Source organism: Equus asinus, chromosome 14, assembly GCF_041296235.1.
Source record: "Equus asinus isolate D_3611 breed Donkey chromosome 14, EquAss-T2T_v2, whole genome shotgun sequence".
NCBI classification, from domain to species: Eukaryota; Metazoa; Chordata; class Mammalia; order Perissodactyla; family Equidae; genus Equus; species Equus asinus.
The window spans coordinates 16889718-16906679 of record NC_091803.1 but is presented as its reverse complement, the minus strand read 5'-3'; the positions used below and the strand labels follow the sequence as shown (position 1 = coordinate 16906679).

At 39.6% G+C, this 16962-nt stretch overlaps 1 protein-coding gene across 1 annotated transcript in view; it reads right to left on the bottom strand.

The window, feature by feature from the left end:
* The window catches only part of POM121C (POM121 transmembrane nucleoporin C), a 27766-nt gene extending 10804 nt beyond the window's left edge, over window positions 1–16962 (bottom strand). Inside the window, exons 1-5 of the mRNA XM_014850437.3 lie at window positions 16341–16962; window positions 15178–15393; window positions 14693–14854; window positions 13037–13117; window positions 11255–11426 (exon numbers count right to left, since the gene is read on the bottom strand). Coding sequence (XP_014705923.2) covers window positions 11255–11426; window positions 13037–13117; window positions 14693–14854; window positions 15178–15393; window positions 16341–16909 — 1200 coding nt within the window. The 5' untranslated portion in view covers window positions 16910–16962. The remainder of the gene's footprint in view (window positions 1–11254; window positions 11427–13036; window positions 13118–14692; window positions 14855–15177; window positions 15394–16340) is intronic.

Genomic DNA, 16962 nt, shown 5'->3' with positions numbered 1-16962 from the left:
AGGTGAAAAGCTGACAGGGCAGGCAGAGACAGGGAGACTCCCGGGGAGAGCACGACGGACAGAGTGGGGGAAAGCCACTTAGGGTGACCGGGCAGGAGACCCGGGAACCCGACTCAGCACGAAGGTGCCGTGCGAGTTCCAGAGAGCAACTGGCCCGGCCAAGTGGCGCCTGCCCAGCCGGCGGCCATGCCAGCTTCCTGCCCTGCCCAGGACTGTGGAACAGTTGGGGGCATGCAGGCTGGCCTGGAATCGCAGGAGGACAGCGGGGGTAGGGAGGAGGGCGCGAAGCCAGAAGTTAACCATGACTAGAACTTGCTGCACACACCACCCGCCCCAAGGTTGGGCCCGGACCCGGGGCCTGTGGGGCGTCGGCTCCGGGCTTTTAACCTTGGAGAGGGGAGGGGGGAAAGGCTCAGGGAGCTCCCCCGTGCGGAAGGTGGGGGACAGTCTGGGGTGTCTTTCGTCTCACTTGATGACTGCTAACTGGTTGGGCTCCCAGGCCTGCCGTGCCGTTCTGAGGGGGTGGGCCAGTTCGGCCCTGGCAGGTAGGAGCGGGCAAGGGGATGAAGTGAAAGCAAACCTGGAGCTCGCTCGGGCAATATAATTTTATGGTTCTGGTCATCACTGCATATAAAGTCTCCTTTTAAGTGACTAAAAAATATTTCTTTGTGAAGAAATGCTCCGGAAAAAGAAGTCAGTTGCCAGTATTAGCTATGGGAAAAAAAGTCTGAAACAGTAATGGAATGCTAACTAATAAATGTAGAAGGAATGAACGTACTTTTTGCATATACTAAAAAGTGGAATATTACATTCATAATGGTTTAGAGCTACGATGCAGGCACATTTACTCTATACTGCCTATGGAAATAATAAAAATAAATTAAGAAACTGTTCCAGTGAAGATAAGCCAGTAAATCTAATTTAGTCTTGTTTTCATTAAATTTCCAGTTTTACCTTATTCATTTTTAAAAATATGCTATCATGACATTTATGACTTTTGCAACATCTATGGTATTTATTGTTACAGTGTAACTGTCCATACATCTGTCTCTTCTATTAGGCTGAGTCCCTTGATAGCAGAGTGTCTGTTTTCATCTCTGCCTCCTTCATAGGGGCCCAGCAGCAAAGTAACTGAGAAACAGCAAGCATTTTGCAAAGAGTTTCAATAAGTCTTTAACCTAATTACAAAAATACTAAACTATCACTGTAGACATTTTTCCTAGACAAGCCTCTACTGATTTCTTACTCACTTAAGCACAGGAAGACAACAATACTTAATAAAGTTCAAAAGAGGAAAAGAGGGATTTAAAATCAAAGACAAGTGGTAAGACAGTAGAACAGTTCCATATCAGAAAACCAAAGGCTCAGAATGACCTTGAGAAAAATGCTGAAATTAATAACAGTTTTTTATGTTATTCTTAGGTGAAGAACAGGCATTTGAAAAACAACAAATGCTTGGGCCTCACACTTTCCATTTTTAACCAAGTGCCAAGGGGTTCCAATGTTTAGCCAGGGTTGAGGACAACCTGCTTCAACAATTAGGGGGAAAAATGTTTTATCTCTACTTCACAGAACTGTACATACATACAATCCAGGTATACTAAAGATTTACATGTAACAAGTGTAACAAACAAAGAACTATACAAAAAAAATAGAAGGTGTTAAATAACTTGGGGTAGGAAAACGACTTTCTATTCCAAAAGCAAAAGAAAACAGACAGACTGTTACATAAAAACTAAGAACCTTTCCATATAAAAATAGTGCCACGCGGGAAGGAGACTTTATTGTATACCCTTTGTACCATTTGAATTTTCAACCATACTAATGTTTCCATAAAAGAGAAATAAAATCTACATGGGCAGAAGACAAACCCCAAAACAAAAACAAAACCACAAATAAAATTAAAAGGCAAATGTTTTCAATTAAAGTGATGAGTTAATATCCTTAACATGTAAAAATGGGAGTCTTGCAATTACATATACATACAGTAAACATATCAAGTGAAAAGTGGGCAAAGACTACAACAAGGCAAGTCATAAAAAGAAACAGTCCATGTGTCTAGCAGCCCATTTAGTTCTGGATTGTAATTCAGTTTTTGTCGAGTTTCTACTTCACACAGGCACTACACCTTTATACTTTACAAAGAATGCATAGATAAGCAAGACCATTCCCAACATCAAGAAATTTACAATCTGGAAAGAGATAGAATGGTATACAAATTGACTATAATAGCCAAAAGATAAAAGAGGTCTCTAAAAAGGAGCCCAGAAGAAACAGATTACGCAGACTTTGTTTAGAAGAATCAATAAAGGACGAAGGTGACATCTGAGATGGCTCTTCATGATTTGGCAAAAAACACTTGAAGAAAGACAAACTTTCCGGACCTGTAGTGGGATGGACACATCATTCCAGATGGAGAAGAGAACAAGCAAAGAGAAGGAAGCAGAAAAATTATTAAGTGCTCTTAGAAGATAATCAATTTTCTGGTTTGGCTTAAATATAGGGTATATACAAAGGAATAATAAAGGACAAGGTCAGAAACGCAAGCTAGAGGTTTAAAGTTTTAAAGGCCATGGTAAATATTCCTACTTTGGAAAATGACAAGTCTTATAAGACACATGGAGATATCAATGCCATGCACAAGGAGGTCAGAGGAGGGTTCACTTCCTAGAATTGGTACCAGTCTAACATTTGTAATGATTTTATAATATCAAAGCTAGAACTTTTGGTTTGAGCAGCTGTAGTTTGGGTCTTTGCTAGTGTTCCTCCGGAAAAATACAATTAAGTCAAATATCTATACTACCACTTGCACCTATCCATACTACCACTTGCACCAAATATAAGGGCTGTCATCTATATTGACTACTGGGGATATTCACTACTTCAGCGCACATTTCTTTCAAAGAGAAGCTTCAACATAACAAATTTTCATATTACGTTAATCTCCCCTTCCTAAGACTTACTTGTGAGAATTTAGCATATACTTAAATAACACACATCAATAGGGGACCGGTAAGTACTCACAATAGACTGCCCACCAGCATTAGTGTCAGTGTATTTCTTGCAGTAGATCACAGGCTCCCCTGGAAGGAATGGTGCTTAAAACAAAATGTGATCATGTTTCAGGCAATGGCTGATTATGTTGTTTTAGACCAACCCTCCTGCTGCGGACAAGCAGAAAACGCTTGAAGAAACACGAAATACATCTGTTTGAAAGTATGGTGGTATGGAAGAGCTACCAAGGCAATGAGGCCTTGTGGAGACAAGACAGAGAAGAGCAGCCAAGAGGTAAGCCCCACATTCCGGTTGACTTTTTCCCTCATGGTGATTGCCAATTCCAAAAGTAAAAGCTGCAGCTAAGAGGCTGAGAAAACTTTTTGGCAGTCTCACAAGGCTAGAAAGACAAAAACTGGAATTCAGGGCTTTCCAAAGTAGAGAGGCCCTAATAAACACCTCAGGCTTTTGGTTGGGATCCCAAAGGCTACACACTAGAATACAGGGCAAATCAGAAATAAACTAGCCCTGACAACAACTGACAACCGACTCACAATCACGTCGGTTCCGACTGGACAGAGGCAATCTGCCCCATCCTAGCTGCCCAGAGGCAAAAGCACCTTCCCTGGAGGAAGACACCATCATTCAGAGCTTCAAGTCATTGTTACATGTGTTTTTCAATATCCGACAGAAAATGAGAAACAAAACAACGAAATCAAGCATATAAAAAGATAACGATAAATTTGATCAACAACCAAGAGAAGAAAAACCAGAAATGGGAAACAGACCACAGAAGATTCAAACACTGCAGTTATTGAACAAGACTTTAGAGTAATTGTTTATTATAAGAATTAAACAACAACATGGAGAATCTTGGCAGACAAATGCTAACTAAAAAAAGAATACAATAACTGAAATTAAGAATGCAATAGATGGGTTAAATGGCAGGTTCCACAAAGCTGAAGGAAATTAGTAAATTAGGTAACAGAAGAACTGAAGTTAGGGAGACAAAATAATGGAAAACACAAGAAGAGACACACATGGGACACAATGAAAAGGCCTAATGTGTCCTGGAATACTAGAGACGGGTGAGAAAATAGGGCAGAACAGTATCTGAAGAGAACAACTGAGAGTTTTTCAAAATCATCAAAAGACATCAAGCCACACAACAAATGCCAAGGAAGATAAACCACAGCTGAGCACTTCATAATAAAATTTCTTTTCAAGTGAACTTGGAACATTTACCAAAGCTAAACATGTGCTGGGCCATAAAGCACATCTCCAAAGATTTTAAGGATTGATTTGAGTACATCTTGTGACCTAGTGGAATTAAGCTGAAAAACAAGTAACAAAAAGATAACTAGAAAGTTCCCAACCGTTTAGAAATTAAGCAATGGTCTCCTAAGTAACTGATGAGGTCAAAGAAATCACAAGGAAATCAGAAAATATTTTGAACTGAATAAAAATGAAAAGTACTTCTATTTCAAAACTTGTGGGATACAGCTAAAATTGAGTTTACAGGAAATGCATAACCTAAATGCATATATCAGAAAGGAGAAAAGGCTGAACAAACAACTGTAATCTAACAATCCAAATTAAAAAATCAGAAAGAGGGGCCGGCCCCGTGGCTGAGTGGTTAAGTTCACATGCTCCGCTTCAGCAGCCCAGGTTCAAATCCTGGGTGCAGACATGGCACCGCTCATCAGGCCATGCTGAGGTGGTGTCCCACATGCCACAACTAGAAGGACCCACAACTAAAAATACACAACTATGTACCAGGTGGCTTTGGGGAGAAAAAGGAAAAATAAAATCTTAAAATCAGAAAGAAATCCTAGAAAATCAAATGTGAAGAGAAAAAGAAAACAATATCTATAGGGGCAGAAATTAAAGAAATAGAAAAACACATAATAGAGTGGCTTCTAAAATTGGTTCTTTTGGCAATACAACTTTAGAAAAGGAACTTGCTTAATCCAATAAAGGCTATCTACAAAAAACCAACATCAAATGTCATATGTAACACAAAACATGGAAAATGCTCCCTCTCAGATTAGGAAAAATAAGACAAGGATGTTTCCTATCATTTCTACTCAAGGACAGAGGCCTACTTTATTGTACTGGAGGTCTTGTCCAAGTGCCACAAGGCATAAACAAACAATATAAGGATTGGAAAGAAAGGAAAAAAACCTGTCATTATTGTAGACAACATGATGTACACACAAAAATCCTAAAGAATATACAGATGAATATTCAGAATTTAGCAAATTTTCTGAATACAAAAATTAGTTGTATTTCTATACATCAGCAATAGTCAAATTTGTAATGTATTATCTATAATAGCAGCAAAAACATATACCTATGAATAAACTTGTTAAATCTATGTAAAAACCACTTTACAGAGAAATTAAAGATGATGTAAATAAATGAAGGATATACCATGTTCATGGATTGGAAGATTCAATACTGTAAAAATGTCAGTTCTCTCCAAAATAATGGCAGATTAAAGGCAATCCTAATCAATATCTTAGCAAGTTTTTTTTTTTGGTGGAAATTGACAAGTTCATTCTAAAATTATACAGAAATGCAAAGGGCTAAGATCCAAGACAATTCTGAAGAGGAATGACAGAAATGAGAAAGTTGGATGACTTAATTCTACTAGATATCAAAACTTAAAGACTGTGTGGCATAGGGTGGAAAAAAGACAGGCACAAGAGTAGAAAAACAGACCAATGGGACAGAACAGAATCTAGAAATGGATCCACACAGCTATGGACACTTAAATTATGACGAAGGCAGTGCTGTGGAGCAATAGGGAAAGGATGGTCCTTTCAATAAACGTTGCTAAGTCAAACAGATATTTTTATGGAAAAACACAGATTTTGATCCCTACCTCACACCATACACAAAAATCAATTTCAGATGTATTACAGATCCAAATGTGAAAGGAAAAAGAATAAAGCTTCTAGAAGGTAGCATAAAAGAATATCATCATGACCTTAGGCAGGCAAAAATTTCCTAAACAGTACACCAAATACACTAACTAAGTGAAAAGATTGAAAGTGCGTGAAATGGTGAGCCAGAGAGTAGGACACTTATTTGTTGCAACACACATAATTCCCAGAGAGCTTGTATCTAGAATATATAAAGAACTTACACAAATCAGTAAGAAAAAGACAGACAATCTAATAGAAAACAGCCAAGAAACAGGAATGGGCACTTTGTAAAAAAGGATGTACAAATGGTCAATGAACAGTTCATATTTTTATTTCACTATTAATCAGGGAAATGCAAATTAAAACCACAATGAAATACTAATTCACACCCCCTGGAATGGGTAATTAAAGAGACTAGCAACACTAAATGTTAGTGAGGACATGTAACCACAGGAACAAAATCTCATACTGCACTGGCAGGAGTATCTAGGGAAACAGCACTTTAAAAAAAAGTTCAACAGCATCTGCTAAAACTGAACATACACATACATTATATATGTGCAGCAAAAGACTTATACAAGAATGTCCATAGCAGCCTTATGCATAATAGCTCCAAACTGGAAAGCCAATTGGCCAATGGTAGGATAAATTAATTGTGGTATATTCATATAACAGAACAGTAGACAGCATTGAAAATGAAAGACCTGCTGCTACATGCAACAACATGGATGAATCTCACAAGTAAAATGTTGAGTGAAAGAAGCCCAACGTTATATAAAGTTCAAAAACAGGGAAAACTAAACATGGTGCTAATATTCAGGAGGGAAGGAGTAGTGAGTGGAAGTGGATATGAGAAGGGTGTTAGGGTGTTGAAAATGATTTATTACTTGACCTGGGTGGTAGTTACACGGAGCTATACACTTATGATATTTGCTTTCCCAGACTTATAATGTAATAAAAAAAAAGCCATTAAAAAAAGTAAGACAGGTTACACGACATGTAATGTTATGCAATATATAATGATTAAAATAATGGCAAAAAAGCACATATGCCATGATCCCATTTGTGTAAAACAGTCCAAAAACTCTCTATACTATGTTCATGCACACAGTAGGAATATTAACAATAGGTACCTATGAGATGGAGACTGGGATAGTCAGGACAGGGGGATTTTACTGTTTACTTAACAGTTATCTATACTTAAAAAATTTTGAAACGAGGAAAGGTAATACTTGTAGCACATGTTACAAATTCCAACAAGTAGAGCATACAGTAAAAATTAAGTTTCCCTCCTATCTCAATAGTTACTACCAGCTTCCAATATATCCTGTCAGAAGTATTCCACGCACATTAAAAGATTAAAGAAACCAGCAGCACAAATAACAGAGAACATTATACACGTGGTTCTGCACCTTGTTTTTATAACAATGTATTTTTGAGATCATTCACATCAATGCCCATTAAGCTGCCTTATTTTTTCAATAGTTACGTGGTATTTCAACTTACTGTAAATACTGGAAATACTGTAAGTTAGTTACTCAACCAGCCTCCTGAAAAGGTACATTTACATTGTTTCCAAGCTTCTGCTATTAAAATAATGCTACAATCAACATCCTTGTATATGTCTTTGAGTACATGTGTAGGATTAATTCCTAAAAGTAAATCTGCTGGATTAAAGGGCATGTGCATCTCTAACATTGGTAAGTACTCCCACTCTGCCCTCTAGAGAACTGTACCACCTGACAGTCCCACCAGCAATGCATGAGAAGCCTGTTTTCACAAACACTTGTACAGTTTAAATCTGTAGTTCATTTGGAATGTTTTTCTAACATATAAAATGCTGTTCAAACTCACTCAAGAGACACAAAATAAATACGATTCCTCACCTGTCAAACCGATAAAAACCCAATGGTATAACAACCTAATTTGTTGGTTGAGACTGTAGAGAAGCAGTCACTCTCAAACCATGCTGGTGGGAACACTAAGTGGTACACACTCTAAAGAGGGGAATTTAACAATATCCAGCAAAATTACACATGCAATTAATCTTTGACCTGGGAATCTATCTTCTAGGAATCTATCCCAGAAGTACAATGGCCACAGTGTGAAATGACATATGAACCAAAGTATTATCTGTAGCACTATCTGTAAGAGCTGAAGATTGAAACAACCCACTGTTTACCAATAGAGGACAAGAGTAACCACATGGCTGGAAAAAAAAAAAAAGAAAAAGAATGAATTTCTATATATACTGCCTACGGAGTGACCTCTAGTATACAGTAAGTGAAAAGAGCAAGGCTCAAACTTGTATGTATTACAACCTGAGATATTAGAAGGTGGGGGTTTAGAGATGGACACTGATTTGCACATAGTTTAAAAAAACAGACAAACAATGGAAGGATAATAAAAATAAAAATGGAGAAGACAGGAACAACGTGGAGTGAAAAGAGAAGAAATTGGACTTCGAGTCTATCTTGTTTTATTACATGTTTTTTGGAACAATTTAAGTATTTTACATAACTGAAAACAAACTATATCAAAAAGAAAAACATAGAAATCCCTAAAATGTTGAAACCTACTGAACAAATGAACTTCATTGTATATCAAGGCGGTCATGTAACCAACTGAGAACAAATTAATTCATGTTACTTTAAAAAACATACTCTGATTGTACATTCTCAGTATCTGTAGAGGGATATACACTAATAACAAAATGAACTACAAATACTTCTTAAGCTGATTTCTTAAGTCTTACTTTTAATAATGACACTACATTGTTATTTTGAAATTGTGTGTACTAGGATCAAGCAAATAATATGAACCAACATTTTTTTGTATAAGAGTACATAAAAATATAAAATCAAAGAAATTATGTAAAAAATTCTGTAATCCTAAATCTGAATTTGAAATATCAATAAGAATTAATGATTTAGAGTCCTCTTTCTAGAGGATATGTATATCTTAACTCTCCTAGAACCCAGCTGGTAGTCTCTAAATATCATCTCGAACTGAAAGAAACCAAGGCTATCTGAAGAAATAGCCAACATGAGTCTGGGTTGGAAATGTACAAGAAGGATTTTGGGGGCGAGGGGCAAAAAGCAATGAAGCTATCTAAGACTACTGAGGTCAAAAGGATACAGGAGCCAATTTGAAAGGGCTCCCACTGGCCAAAGTTAGAAAAGTTTGCACATCAAAAAGAACAACTACAATGTATTACGGATCATGTATTAAGGATCATGAACTTTACAAAAGTTCATAAATTCATAAAGATAATCAATAACAGCAGCAAAACCTTCATTGGCCAACTATGGAGGTAGCTACAGAATCAATGCCTTCTTATTATCCCGTCATTCCTACAGGTAGGGCATGTTCTTCTATACAGAATTTCAGTTAAAAATGCAGAGGGAACGATAGATTTAAAATATCACCATTTTGCAAACAATGGACCTAGGCAAAGATGATAAATGGCTGCTAAAATCATCAGATGAAAAGCTCACAGGAAAATTAAAATGAAAGGATCAGACGGACATCGCCTGAATGCTGTGATCATATTAACATCCCCAAAGGGAAGTGACCAGACATCATGTGCTCCTGAGGTGATGCAACAGGAAGTACACAGCCCCACCTACACAACATTCTGCCAAAATGCTGAACTTGAATGTAACCAAGCCTCAGGGTCCAACTACCCATTTACAGAGAAAGCAGGGGATAGAGTGTATGCTAAAATGACAACATAATGACGCAAACTAGATCCAGAATGTGGGGAATTCTACATAACAAAATGATCCAGTTTTTTCCAAAGTATGAAAAAAAGAGATGTAGTAGTACCACAGATTAAAAGAGCCTGAGAGACAAGTGAACCAAATGGAATGAATTGAGTTTTGGTCCCTGATTCAAACAAAGTAACTAATAAGATAGTTTGGGGTAATAAGGGCAATTTGAACATGGGGTGATATTAACTAATAGAAAGAATCATTATTAATTGTTTAAGAGGAATAATGATATTGTGGTTATTAATGTTAAAAAAAAAACATTTAAGGCACTGGTCCCATGGCTGAGTCGTTAAAGCTGCAAGGCCTCCGCCTCGGCGGTCCAGGTTCGCAGGTTTGGATCCTGCGTGTGGACCTGCTCTGCTCATCAGCCATGCTGTGGAGGCATCCCATGTACAAAGAAGAGGAAGACGGCACAGATGTCAGCTCAGGGCAAATCTTCCTCTCAGACACACAAAAAAGTTTAAAAATACACTGAGGTACCTATAGGTGAAATGACATTTGCAATTTACTTTAAAACAGAAGAGCAAAAACAAATGGGGGGCAGGACGGGAGAGTGGGGGGAGTAACGCTGATGGAACAGGACTGACAAAATACTGTTAACTATGAAGCTAAATGGACGTTCATCATATTTTCTTTCCTTTTGTGTACATCTGAAATTCGACAAAATAAAAAGATTTAGAAAATAAGGATAACGAGTATGTACTTAATAGGCCTGTTGTGATGATTAAATGAATAAATGTATGTAAAGTGCACAGCATAATGCCTAGCATAGAATAAGTGCTCAGGGTAAAGGTTACTATCATCCTCTTCTTTGTATTCCCACAACTGCTCTGTCTTGGGCCTTCATATTTCATTTATATTACTGTAAGAGCCTTCTGGATTGATTAACTTATCTCAAAATTTTTCTCCCCTTGAAAATCTTCCTCCACACATGCTTTATTTTTTCCTAGCTACTATATATTGGGTACCCACTTACCGACAAGCACTGTAATGGGCACTTTTCAAACATTACTTCCAATCTTTACAACAATCCTTTAGAGATGAGAAAAAGAGAGTTTAAGTGATTTACTGCTCAAGGCCCTATAGCTACTAAGTGTTGGAGAAAAGATTTGAACCCAAGTCCGTCTGGTAGCAAAGGGTGCTCGGTTCCCTATGTTATACCAAATTCTCTTTCCAAAAAAAAATTACAACCACTTCTCGTCTAGAAAACTTTCACTAAATTCTCAATGCCTATAGGATGAATTTCTTTTATGACTCAATGCAATCCGGACTCGATCTACCTTTTCAAATTAATATCATTTATTGAATTATTCATCTTGTGTCCATTTATCTGCAATCATGGCTCTGTCTTGCATCAGGTTTCCACAGATGCAGGGATTTACTCTCTGGGCTTTCTATTCTGCCCATTTGTCTACAGTTATCATTCAACGATTTGTATCTTCTGTTAGCTTAGAGGTAATCCCAACATCTGACAGATGGAAGGTGGTTAGTAAACACTGGCTAATCAATGAATGAACGCTGGGAGCCCATTTCTCCCAGCCCACAGGGTGAACGAACCTGAGAGAAACCTCGAGTCGAGCTGTAAGAACTGGTAATGGCATTGCGGCTGGAACTAGGGATGCCACCCGTGTACGTGCTTGTCAAGGAGCTCACAGAGGAGGTGCGGGATCTCTTATTCGAGTGGTCATCTGAGCTCTGGGAATTGAGACCTCTCTTCAGAGACCCAGGCCTAAAAAAGGGAAAAACATAGTTAGATGTGCTATTGAAGGCAACATTCTTTTAAGGCTTCATTCACGGTTACATTTAAGTTTCTTTTTTTTTTTTTTTTTAATTTTTTTTATTATTTTTTTTTTTTTAATTTTCTTCCTTTTTCTCCCCAAAGCCCCCCAGGACATAGTTGTATATTCTTCGTTGTGGGTCCTTCTAGTTGTGGCATGTGGGATGCTGCCTCAGCGTGGTTTGATGAGCAGTGCCATGTCCGCGCCCAGGATTCAAACCAACGAAACACTGGGCCGCCTGCAGCGGAGCGCGCGAACTTAACCACTCGGCCACGGGGCCAGCCCCACATTTAAGTTTCTTAAATAAACTTAATAAAAAGGCATACTGCTCTGAATTTTATTGTTAACAATTTGGCTAAATATATCTGACCAAAGTCAGAAAGGGAAAGCCAAATATTTTAAAAATTAGAAGTATGATTCCACTTACATAATATTCTAGAAAATGCACACTAATCTATAGTGACAGAAAGCAGATCAGAGGATGCCTGGGCATGGTGGAAGGACTGGAAGGAGGTATCACTAGGGGGCATGGGGAAACTTTTGGAGGTGATAGTTATGTTCATTATCTGCGGTAAAGGTTTCACAGGTGTATATGTGTCAAAACACACCACCTAAAACAGAACTTCCCCATATCTTTCCTGTGGAATAGTCATCCACGTTCTGTTACAATGCAGACAACTCACTGTCTCCTAGAGTGATGGATGTCCACCACGGACCACTTTATTCTTACGGTGAACGAAAATGTATTTCCTCCAACTTTTGCCCATGGAGCTGAACCAAGTAAGTTGTCTTCCTTCTTTCATGTGACAGTCCTTCAGTTTTTGGAGACCAAATATCCTTCCCTCCTTTGTTTCCTTATTCCCTTGAGATTTTTCTCCTCTGGGCTAGTACTTCTACACCTTCAAAACTCCCTCAGCCACCATCACCCCCCTTAACACCTTAGTTACTTCACTGAGAATGAATTTCAGTTTGTGAATTTCCTCTCTCCAAGTGTAGTACACTGAGCCAAAGGCAACATCCCACGGACAATCTGAGGCAACTAAGGAAAGCAGGACTACCACTTACCTGCCTCATTCTAGTCTTTGTTCTTCTAGGCACAGACTAGGAGCACATTAGCTTTTTTGGCAGCCATATCATACTGCTGACTCAAATTAAGCATGTAAGTTACCCCAAGTCCTTTCAAACATATTTCTGAGCCACTTTCCCTTCCATTCGATTCTTTCTCGAACGTAGAAACTTAACATTTATCTTAAATTTCATATTGTTGCATTTTATCCATTGCACAAACCTTGTGCTCTTTCTGTTTATATACTCATATATTAAATAAATTTACAAATCCTCTTAGCCTTAGTATATTTTATCCATATTAATGAAAAAATATTAAAAGGAATTAGAAGATAACTATTGTGGCAAATTACTGAAAATGTTCCTCTCTCATTTCCAAGCTTTGACCCTGAACTAATAAAGCAACACAAAAACCAAAGGAAAATCTCCAGGTCAATAACTCTGATAATGACCTTTTCCCAAACAGTCTCTCCCATCCAGATGGACTCTTACTTACTTAGGCACAAAGGAAGCAGGGCCTCCATTGGCCACCAGGGGCTCAAACGCTGAATGTCCACTCCCACTGCTATCATGGCGCCTGTGACAAATCAAAAAACTCTCAATTGAATGACTTTTTTTCCTAAAGTATAGTGTCACATTCCTGGGACCTTTCACTATTTCTGTAGAGCATAGGTTTCATGCTAGACAAGGAAAACGTTGCTTCAAATCCCAAAGATTCTGAAAGGTAAATTTATTCTAAGATTGTCCTGGCAATAAGGAAAGTATGAAAATACTTCAAGACTTTTTGAACTATTCAGGTTAACAATTATTTGCTAACTTCTCACCAAAGTATTACAATCACAAATTTAACCTACCATCCACAATTAAAAATGAAACACTTTAGGCACCAACCCACACATTCCATAGTGCTCTGGAGGTCAATAAGGCAAATCTGTCAGGGAAAAACTTTACATACCACATAGAAGCGTCTACGCATGGTGCACATAATCACTGCTTATGCCAATAATGGGAAAGATATTACAGAATCCTCAGTTATAGGCTGACTAGGATCAAGAAAAATTAGCATCCTGGAGAACACGAGAACCTAACAACACAGGAATAGTTATTCTTCTCCCCACAACTCCTGCTTAGCTAGCTGACATTAGCTCAAATGGCTCACTTGTAAATCATAACCTAGTCATCACCACCTGATCTTTCTATGATACATAAATGCACTTGCACTGATCAATATTTCCCTACTTAATTTGGTCACCTACAGTATCAAAGATGGTCAACTTTGAACCTGTCGGATCCACTGTCTCCTCAGAGAGGCTTCCTTGACCACCTTACACAAAGAAGCCCCCTTCTCATTCCTTGGTTATATCACCCTGGTTTTTTTTTTATCTCCATACACCTATAATCTATAATGACCTTGTTTATTTTATCTTTTTTTTTTTTTTTGTCTCTTTCCCTCAACAAGTCCTGTGAGGACTCTGTCTTGTCCACTGCTCTATCCAGTTACCTGTAATAGGCTCTGGCATGTAGTGGCTGCTCAATGTGTTGAATTAAAAGATGAGCGGAATCCTTAGCTGACTTCTTGGAAAGCCACAAGCAATTCTGCAGCTTAATTAGTGACTTTAACCTCCTCTCTTTCCAAACTTAGGAAACAGATTGTTTACTCCATTTTCATTAAGTTAAAGAAAACCAAATAATGAAATTGGTTTTACTCTCATTACTGACAAATCCACCATGCTCTAATCTTTACTTTTCTTTGCCAAGCGTTCCCTTCAGCACAATTATGTCATTTAAACTGGTGATTACCCAAATAATTGAACAACACAAGATTGTGGGGGAAGACTTTCAGCATTCTCCCTCAAAAATAAAACTTAACACATTTCCATCAAAAGTACAAGACTAAAGTGGCTAAGACTTCTTGGCTTATCTCTAGTACTTATGGAAAAGATAAATTATAAAATTCATCTAACCTGTGCATTAGGAAATAAACAGCATTAAAGCCCTATTACCAAGCTCTTCCATGAAAGCCAAAGAAGGGACCCTACTAAAGCTCATCACCTGCAGCTGGCCCCTGTGTCCCTCTGGGAGTGATCTCTAGCTCAATAAACCCCAGCAGTCCATGCGGGAAGCTGGTGTAGTACTCTGCTGGGTCTGTTACCTTCTTTTATTTTCCTGGCTGTCAGTGAATATTTGGTCCTCCTCCTCCTCCACTGTCCTTTTCTTCTTCTCTTTGAGGGCACTCAGTACAGTCTCCTTTGCACATGGGTCTGGGGCATTACTTGATGGTGAGGACAGTGTTGAGCTGATCATCTGCTCTGGTCTGCAACGAAAGACAAGATTCTCGCATTAAGATATTTTAATTATCATGCCATATAGCATAGACTTCAGTCACTGGAAATCAGAAGCTAATCAACAAGCAAAAGTATAATTTATACACTCAGAGAAATTGCCCTGAGTAATTAAAGCTACAGTTGAAGGCAAAAAGCAAAAAAATAAAAGATAGTTCAACTAGAATTTGGGATTTCTCATTTGATAAGCAGCTACTTCCTTTTTTTTGCTTTATAAGTTGTTTTGTCAGAGGAACCACCACAGAAGAATAAAGTAGACAAAACAGGAGTCAATTCTCCCAACAATTATACTCACCTTGGAGAACGAGTCAGTTTGCGGTCGGGAGGAGCTATCCTCACCGTCACTGGGCTGCACACCATCCTGGAATTCCGAGGAGAGAGCACAGCCTTCTTGTGACAACCATTCCAGCACACGGTGGGAAGCACCCCCAGAAAGGAATATTGAGGCTGCTGGATTGGATATCGTCTTCGAGGTGTTATTACAAACCGATTTGATAAAGTCCCACAATCCCTGTGGAGAACGAGACACGTTATGGAACCAAAGAAGGATTAAAAAAATATCAGAAAATTTAAATGACTAACGAAAGAACCATGTGGGTTGAGATTATTTTCCAGAGAGTTTAAACTTATTTCTAAGCAACACAGAACCAGTCTTTTTATGGCAACTTTCCCCCATTCCATCTAAGGGCATAAAGCGGCAGCTGCTTAACAGCTGTCTCTACAATGGACTTCAACAATTTGAGAGGGAAATTGAAAACCTTGCCCACACACGTAAAACTACAATGGAAGAAAAGTGTGCTTTAGGACACGCAGGGGGGAGCTTTTCAAATCCTTCAATCTTTCATGCCAAGTCATCAGTAATACACACCCAAAGTCAAACATTTTTAACGCCTAAATGTTCATCTTCTCAACTAAATGTATTTTTCAAGAATCTAGTATTTTCACCAAATTTTTGTGTTCTCTTGTATCACTCAGCTATCTGGACTAAATGAAAATGTCTCTTTAATTTGAACATCTTTATCAATCAAGTTTTACCAATCAAAGAGGTGTTTCTTGGGAACACCTCTTTGAGTTCGGCTGATAGAATTTCTCTTATTGGTCCAAAGAAAAAAAATATTAACAAAACATACTATGTGAATACACTGGAAAGATAAAGATATTTTCACCCGAAGTAGGGGTATTTTAGCGGTTTACCAGTATACTGCTAAATCTCTACTGTACTGAAATGTAGACAGTTTTATGAACAGCAAAGAAGGCAACAGCTTTGCCATTACATCTCCTTCCAAAGGTTAAAGGGGGGCAGGAGATGGGTGACACCCACCAAGGTGTTTAAAGAGCACAAAACGAAACAAGCCACTTTGGACTTAATGAAAAAGAAAATCGGATTCAAAGGTCAAGTGCTCAGTTCAAAGCCAGTCGACAGAAAGGAGGGTCTGGGGAAGGGTCAGCGTATCTTACCGGTGGGAAGGCCTCCTAGGGGATCGGAGAAGAGGGGTGGGGAGAGAGGGGTGAATGTGGCGAACGCGATGCGCCGAGGGAGCGGGCGGCGGGGAGCGGACGGGTGGGCGGCGGCCAGGCCTCTCTCGCAGGTCCCTGGCCTCCGGAGCGGGGGCAGGCTGCGGGGGGCCGGGCTTGCCCAGGTAACTGCCCATAAGGAGCAGTTCAGCGGGGTCGGGTCCTTCGAGCAGCGTCCGCGGCTCTAGGAGATTTCCGTTTACTGCCGACTTGGCCGGAGGCGAGACGAGCAGCGTTCGCTGGCGCCGCGCGTTCCGAACGAGCGAGGAGAAAGCGCGCGAACCTCGGGGCTCGCGGCTCAGCCCCCACCAGGCCGCGGTAGCCCCCACAGCCAGCCAGGCCAGCGCGGCCGCAGCCGGCACCAGGTACAGCACGAGGCCAAGCAGCGACAGCCCGAGGAGCGCCGCCCCAGCCGGCCCGCCGGAGCCCCAGCCCCGGCCCTGGGCCTCCCTGACACTCGCTATCGGCCGCCGCCGGTCGCCTCCTCCAGCCGCCGCAGCCGCCGGAGACATCGCGGCTCCGCGCCGCGGAGAAGACTTAAATATCCCAGCGTGCACCGCGCCGC